Genomic DNA, 7,853 nt, shown 5'->3' on the forward strand with positions numbered 1-7,853 from the left:
ACAATGGTCTCTTGCCTCTTAGGCAGTTCCAGACTTTTTCCCGGACTCCCTCCCGGCTAGCTGTGGCGCACTAGCCCCCTTCAGGCTGTGTTCACACAGCCAACCCCAGTCCTCTCCCTGGGATCTGACCTCCAAAGCCCGAGTCTCAGCTCCCAGTCCCCACCCTTCCCGGTGGGTGAGCAGACAAGCCTCTCGGGCTGGCGAGTGCTGGTCGGCACTGATCCTCTGTGTGGGAATCTCTTTGCTTTGCCCTCCGCACCCCTGTTGCTGCGCTCTCCTCTGTGGCTCCGAAGCTTCCCCCTTTCAACACCCGTCTCTGCCAGTGAAGGGGCTTCCTAGTGTGTGGGAACTTTTCCTCCTTCACAGCTCCCTCCCACTGGTGCAGGTCCCATCCCTATTCTTTTGTCTCTGTTTTTTTTTTCTTTTGCCCTACCCAGGTATGTGGGGAGTTTCTTGCCTTTTGGGAAGTCTGAGGTCTTCTGCCAGCGTTCAGTAGGTGTTCTGTAGGAGTTGTTCCACATGTAGATGTATTTCTGATGTATTTGTGGGGAGGAAGGTGATCTCCACGTCTTACTCCTCCGCCATCTTGAAGGTCTCTCTGTACTTTAACTCTTGATGCCACCTTTCCCACTGCCTGGGATGCTCTTCCTCCATTACAGCTCACCTGGCTCTTTCTTGTTATTCAGGTCCAAACTCGGATCACTTATCACTACCTGACCATTTATTTTTCGTTTTATTTATTCCCGCTCTAGAATGTATACTCCATGAAAGCAAGGACTTCATCTCTTGTTCATAACCTGATCTTCCAATGCCTAAAATAGTACCTGGCACAGAGTAACAATTTAATATGTATGTGGAATAAATGAAGAAATAATCTGAAAAACTGGAGACGTAAATGATACAAATGGAAATTGGCTTCCAGGACATGGCACCCTGGCTTTCCTCCTACCTCAGGGGTCTCTCCTTTCCAGTCTTCTTTGCTGGTCCCTCCTGATCTCTTCATCCCTAAACAGCGGAGTTCCTCAGGGCATCGGTAACTAAAATACTGAATTCCAGAGGAGTAAATGTTTTGGGGAGGCAGGGAGGTGAGGTCAGCTTTAGACTGTCTTCATAAGGAACAAAGTTGATTTATAAACTAGTGGTCAGATTATCTGTATGATAGTAGATCAAATTAACAAGCTGCCCTCTGTGCCACAGGATTAATATCTTACACTTACTAGATAACTGTGTTATGTCAAAACTGCCTCTGGATGTGGTTCTACTTCAAGAGACAAAATAAGCCTTAAATGTAAACCGACTTGTAATATTGGAGTTAGAGTAAATTAGCTTCAGGGAAGTAGAAACAAACAAAAATTAAGAACAAGAGAAAGAAAAGCTTTCATTTCATACTTTGAAATACATTATGAGTTTTGCTTTAGTAAGTTGTACTCCAAAGAATTGTTAACATCGCAGCAAAAAATGTATTCTCTTACCTTCTGCATAGACTTCATCATGATCCTCTATTTGCTCAGGTGTTTCCAAATCTACAATTTGGCCCCAAAGCCTTCTGGATAAATCTGAATTTCCAGCAGAAAATGCTTTTGAAACTGAAAATTCTGAAGCTTTCTCCACTCTCTTTAAAAGAAAGAAAGAAAAACTCCACTAAGATGACAGCTTTCTTCAGGGTTAGAGAATTTCTCTCCTATTTAAGAATCTGATTTTCTACCAACTACCAAGATACTTTCATTTTTCCATTTTTAAAGGAACTCTGAGGTTTAAACATCCACCCTAAATAATTTCATTCATTAAACATGCGATTAATTACAGTATTTTACCAAGTTTTAACAGGTGTTCACAATGTTTATATTTGAACAAAAGGTAATTTAAGCTTTAGATAACTTTTGTTTAGAGAATTAGTAACGGGATCCTGACACCTGGATATTTTATTTTAAAAAATATATAATATTTTATTAGCTTCCATGCCACTAGGACTTGCATATGAATATGAACCAGAGGCAGATAGCTACACTTCCTCAAATTACTACCTCTGAAAGGAACTTCCCATCATATATTAGGCAAACTGTAAGTTCAAAAAAAGTGGGATAAACAGAGTCATTGAACTGCAGCAATCAGGAATATTTTAACTCAACAGTGAGAATCTAGTAAACGCATGGCCAAATTCACAGAAACGGGGAAGGGATTAGCAGAGGCGGACAAACTCTTGCACGGTACAAAAAGTGTATTTTACAATTAACCCCCAACTTCCCCCCCTCGCCCCACAAGCCAGCTTTTCTCCACGCCTGTTGTGTTCCCAGCCTTCCAACTCGGGTAGTGACAACTCTATTCTTTCAGTTCATCAGGACAAAAATCTTGGAGGCCTTCTTGAATCCACTCTCTGTTATCCCACACATAATCTGTCAGGAAATCTGTTGACTCTAATTTCAAGATATATCCAGAAGCTGACCCCTTCTTGTTACCTCCAGTGCTCTCACCCTGGTCCAAGGCACCACCGTTTCCTGACACGTTTTCTGGAATAGTCTCCCACCACAGCAGCCACAGAAACCCTTTTAAAATGAAAGCTGTCTCATGCTAACTACACTCCAAACCCTTCGATGGTTCCCTAGCTCACTCAGAACAGAAGTCGAAGTCCTCACGATGTGCTCCGTGGTCCTGCAACATCAGGCCCTTGGTGAGCGCTCTAAGCTCGCCCGCCGCTCCTCCCACCGCTCACCCTACCCCAGCCGCTCTGACTTCCCTGCTCATTCCTCCTTAAACGTTCCCAGCGCACTCCCACCTCAGGCCTCTGTGCTTTCTTCCCCTCTGACTGCTCTCCTCCAGAAGGCCGTACTACTCTTTCCCTCCCCTCCTCAAGTCTTTACTCAAATGTCACCTTTGTAGCAAGGCCCGCTCTGACTACCCCTTAAAGAATCGTAACCACCCTCCTCCTGGCTCTCCCTGTTCCCCTCGGCAGTTCTGACTTTCTCTACAGCACTTATGACCTTATAACATATTTTATCGTTTATCGTCTCCCCTAACTTGAACATAAGCAGGGATTTTTGTCTTTTTCATGCGTGAAACCCCTAGCACCTAGAACAGTGCTTGGTACCTAACAGATGCCCCATCAATGTTTGATAAAGAATGAATATGTTAAAGAGTTATTCAAAAAAGCCACACTTTCCCATAGTTTATATTGTTGTCTGACCTATTTTGAAATTTTTCCTCTTGCCCTTCGTGGAAAGACTGGTAGTACAACTGTCAAAACCTGCCATGGGCTTTACCTTTTAAACTCTCAAGGGTTTCGTATACTAAGTTTGAATTAGACAGAAGCAGAGGAATAAAGTTGAAAAGGCAAGGGTAACTTGGAAAAGATGTAGAAAATAGAACATATGGGAAAAGATATGAATCAGAAGAAAAATGATCTAATCAGGGGTAGAGTCAAGAAAGTATCATTTACTCTTTATGAGGTCACTCTGGAGAGATCTGTTTCCCACATTATCTTTCCATATATGTCCCCTTCTTCCATTTTGAGTGAGTGGTCCACTCAAGTGGATTTGGAAATCTTAGTTCTAGAGGTTGTAACAGTTTAGGGTACACCCAGAGTTGGGATATATTAGGGAACAAAATCAGACAAGACAGAGGAGTGAACAGAGAGGTATTAAGAGAAGCAAGAGGAAACAGTGTCACGAAAAGATAATGGAGGAGAGAATTTCTAGAATAAAAAAGTGATAACTGTATCAAACAGACCTTAAAAAGTTTGAGGACAAAGAATGGACCACTGGATTTAGTCAGGAAGCCATTTATGGCAACTTTCTGTGGAGTGGTAAGAAGTAGAAACTGAAGGAAAATAATTTTGGACACAAGAGGATAATAAAAACACAAAGGCAAGGAGTCCAGGCTATACATCCAAAGATACTGGAAAAGAAAAAGAAATAGTATGGCAATCAGAATGGACTGCAGGGTGAAATGAGAACTTCTTGATTTTTTTCAAGACGGGAGATTTGAGGGTATAATGGAGAAAGAGCTACTGCAGAAGTTTTAGAGGAGTGATAAAATCTAACCAAATCAAGCTGGCTGACAATGGCATGAAAGAGGAAAATGGTGCAGACAAGTCACAGCAGAATTTTATCCTTCTATTTTACCTAAATCTTCCCCTCTGGAGGAGACGGTGACTAAATGTACAATTAAGCCCTGCAAAGGCTTGGCATTCTGACTTTCAACACTGACATGCAAGCTGAGCCTGACGGAGACTGAGAAGTGGGCTTCCTAGAGGCTAGCCTCCATGACGGTGGACCCATTTTACTGTCTTCTAAGTCAGGCCTTCTGCAGGAGCCAGGAAGCTTCCCTGGCCCCATTTATATGAGCGCCCCACGCCATGAGCTTCCACTGCATCCTTAATTCTCCCAACAATTTAAAGTAAGTTGTTTAGCCCCCCACTGGACTATAAACTCTGGGAAGGCAGAAACTGTACCTGCCCCGTGCACTGTTACTTCCGGTGCCCAACATAGTGGGCTAGTACTTGGCAGGAACTTAATAAATACTGGCTGGATGAAAAAATGGTTAACAGTGATTATATCTGGCCTAGGTTCCACCTGGCCTGGTGCTCATAATGCCTGTCAATTTAGATAAGTAATAGCTCTTCAAAATACTACCAGGCAGAAGGATATTTTCCCAGGAAGATACTACATGATTTTGAAACATGTGGTGCACAAATGAGTATGGCAAGTTGCCAAAATGACACTCGGAGGCACGCACCGGAAGTGGTTTAATGGTACTTTCAACTTAAGTGGTACTTGGACTCAAAAATATACGTCTCAGGCCTAGAAGAGACCTCAGAGGTTACCTAACCCAATCCACCACCATCCTCCACCCCCACTAAACGCTCAGACATATTCCTCATTAGTGACCATTTAGAACCCATTTGAATACCTCTAGTGATAGAAAATCCATCTGTTTATAAGAATGCCCACTCCATTTTTGGATTGCTTTAGTTATTAGAAGATTCTTACTTGTGATGCATGCATAGCTTTTACCTATTGTATTGGTCCCACAGGTCAATGTAACTCCAGTACGTTCTTTCCAATTACCTGGGGAAAGCCACAATGTCCTCTCCTAAGGCTTCTCCTGCCCTCCTCCTTTAATCTTCTTCAGATGATCCTCATGGCATTTGAAAGGGATGTCTACCTGTTATCTTGTCATTCATGCTTTTATGAGAAGTCACAAAATCATGAAAATGTACTACAGTACAAAACTAAGGCAACATATATAGTCACATGGGAATGAAACAGCAAAATATATGCAAAATGGAGACCTATTAGTATTCCTATTCCATCTGATTATGTGTGACTCTTAATTCTCTTTCTATCTTAATTATTAAATATCCTTACCTTAATCCAGTATTCCACATTGTCAGGGTCAAACACAGGCTGTAGATAATATATACAGAATATTAGTACCCAGCAATGTATCTATCAACTTTGCCATTTTAATTTGTCTTTCTGGTTGAAGCATGTGGACAAGCGTCCTTTAGTCTTTCCCCAAAGCATTGCATTAGAAAGTTCAGCAACAAAAAAAATACAGAATGTTGGCAGAATGAAGAAAACACGAAGCCTTCTCTGGAACGACTTCTGACTGCTTTATCTTTTACCTAGGCCCATCTCCAGATTCTGATTTAATTGGTCTGGGGTAGGGCCCATGTGTCAGTATTTTTTTAAAGCTCCCCAGGGTTAAAAGCCAAGATAGAGGAATGCTACATATAATATTCCTTATAAAAACCCAAATAAGCACTGATTAATTAGCCAGATTATTCAAGTGTCATGGAAGCAAATCTACTTGGAGAAAGGTGTGCACCTCTCCCCAGACCCCTCTTTTCATGAGTAACTTGTATTTACCTAGAGCAGGGATATTGTTTGGTCCAATAAGAAATGGGGGGCAGAGTGAGGGATAACCAATCTTCCACTGTTTTACAGAGCAAAAATAAGGCAGAAATCACATAAATTTCTACCCAGGTCAGTCAGATATTAATCTGAAATTAGAAATCAGACCAGTAGGACACCTGCTTTCTTCACTCTCTGTTAACTCTCAGAAGTTTGCAGAATTCCCTCTAATAGCAACTTAACAAATAGAGGTATTTGCTTTGCTAATAATTCAGGTGGGTTTTTAAATAAATAAGGGAATATGTAAACGAGCATGCTGACACATACAGGAGGGAAAGGTATAATACTATCCTTCACTTATATAACACTTCCCCTTCAAAGCATCTTATGGATAACTAATTAATGCAGCTGTACTGCTGAATAATTTTGTCGCTGCAACAAAGAAACAGCTGATCCTATTCAAACACAATTGAACCTCAAGGAGCTCTTGTGTTTTTACCTTTCTATCCTCTAGGCAGTAACAATGAGCACTAGCAGCAAAAACTTTCCTTCTGGGGTCCCCAAAACTGTCCCCAGTTTTTACCTTTCATCATCAAGTTTATACCCATAACCTACTTTGGATCCAATCTATTATGGAACTGGTACAACAGGAGCAGACTCTGTTTCCAAGTCTAATGCTCCAGTCTGCACACTCCAGGATCTGGCGCAAGATATTCACCAAGTAGAGTATGTCCAGTGCATTATTTAGCTGGTATACTTAGAATAACCTGCAAGCACAATTGCCTAGGGGCCTCAGAAACGCCACATGTCTACAGAATATTTTTTAAGGAGGTGTAACTTAAGGGTGAAAACAGCTGTAAGCTGAGAAGTCCTCTATTTGGTACTCCCATTTACATTTAAAGCATTCATTTTTGTGACTGTTAAAAAAAGTAGCCTGTGGGGCTACAGTGGTTGAGAATCCGCCTGCCAGTGCAGGGGACACGGGTTCGAGCCGTGCTCTCGGAAAATCCCACATGCCGCAGAGCAGCTAAGCCCATGTGCCACAACTACTGAGCCTGCACTCTAGAGCCCGCGAGCCACAACTACTGAAGCCCACGCGCCAAGAGCCCGTGCTCCGCAACAAGAGAAGCCACTGCAATGAGAAGCCAGCGCACCGCAACGAAGAGTAGCCCCCTCTCGCCACAACTAGAGAAAAACCCGCGCGCAGCAACGAAGACCCAATGCAGCCAAAAATAAACAAATTAATTAATTTAAAAAAAATAGTCTGTGTAAAGCACACTCCGTGTGACTGTGACTTTGCACATGTCATTTACACGTTTCAAGTTTACAGTGGGGTTATCAGTTTTCCATGTCTTTGGATGCTAATGCATCAAAGAAGGTGGCAAATATAAAGAGGATCTATTTTTTGATTGTTTCTAGAATTTAGATTTTCAAGTGAATCAAGTATTGATATAGTCAATATCCACTTGCATTTCTGAGTTCATTTTAGATACTTTATGTAAAACTAGAAGGGGAGGAATATGAGGCCGAGGACTTAAGGTGAAGATCTTACCCCTCCAATAAACAAGTTTCCTATGATTTGCAAAACATTAAAAAGAAAGAAAGAAAGAAAGAAAAGAAGAGAAATGAAACCGTGCGGGAACTTCCCTAAAACCAGGAGTGGTGGGGAGCAGGGATAGCCTTAGCGCAGTGCTGGCTCTCAGTGGGTCATGGCAGGAGCGGACCAGGTAATGATGCCCCTGGGGCAAGAGGGAGGAAGCGCAGGTGGGGTTGCGGCTGGCCTTAGGACCGGTCCCCGCCTCCCCTCCCCTCTCCAAGAGCTCCCGATAGGAATGGATCACCTTGGTGGGACTCGGCTTCCTTGTAAACTGTTTCCATCCATTCAGCCCCGACCTCTTCCTTGAGGAGGACCTTTCCTGGGGCGCCAGAAGCATTTTCCAGGTTCAGAGCCGGCCTTCGGCTAAAGCTGAAACAACCGCTCCTTTGCCTAGACTGCTTCCG

At 42.7% G+C, this 7,853-nt stretch overlaps 1 protein-coding gene across 2 annotated transcripts in view; it reads right to left on the reverse strand.

The window, feature by feature from the left end:
- Nucleotides 1-7,824, reverse strand: part of CCDC191 (coiled-coil domain containing 191) — a 101,691-nt gene extending 93,867 nt beyond the window's left edge. The window contains exons 1-3 of one of the 2 annotated variants that reach the window (XM_061193098.1): nt 7,694-7,824; nt 5,364-5,402; nt 1,473-1,614 (exon numbers count right to left, since the gene is read on the reverse strand). In XM_061193098.1, the coding sequence (XP_061049081.1) occupies nt 1,473-1,614; nt 5,364-5,402; nt 7,694-7,786 (274 nt within the window). In that variant the 5' untranslated portion in view covers nt 7,787-7,824. The remainder of the gene's footprint in view (nt 1-1,472; nt 1,615-5,363; nt 5,403-7,693) is intronic. The other variant, XM_061193100.1, reaches the window with a different exon arrangement.
- Between the last annotated feature and the right edge of the window lie 29 nt (nt 7,825-7,853).

The sequence above is a fragment of the Eubalaena glacialis genome, chromosome 6 (genome assembly GCF_028564815.1).
Source record: "Eubalaena glacialis isolate mEubGla1 chromosome 6, mEubGla1.1.hap2.+ XY, whole genome shotgun sequence".
Taxonomy (NCBI): domain Eukaryota; kingdom Metazoa; phylum Chordata; class Mammalia; order Artiodactyla; family Balaenidae; genus Eubalaena; species Eubalaena glacialis.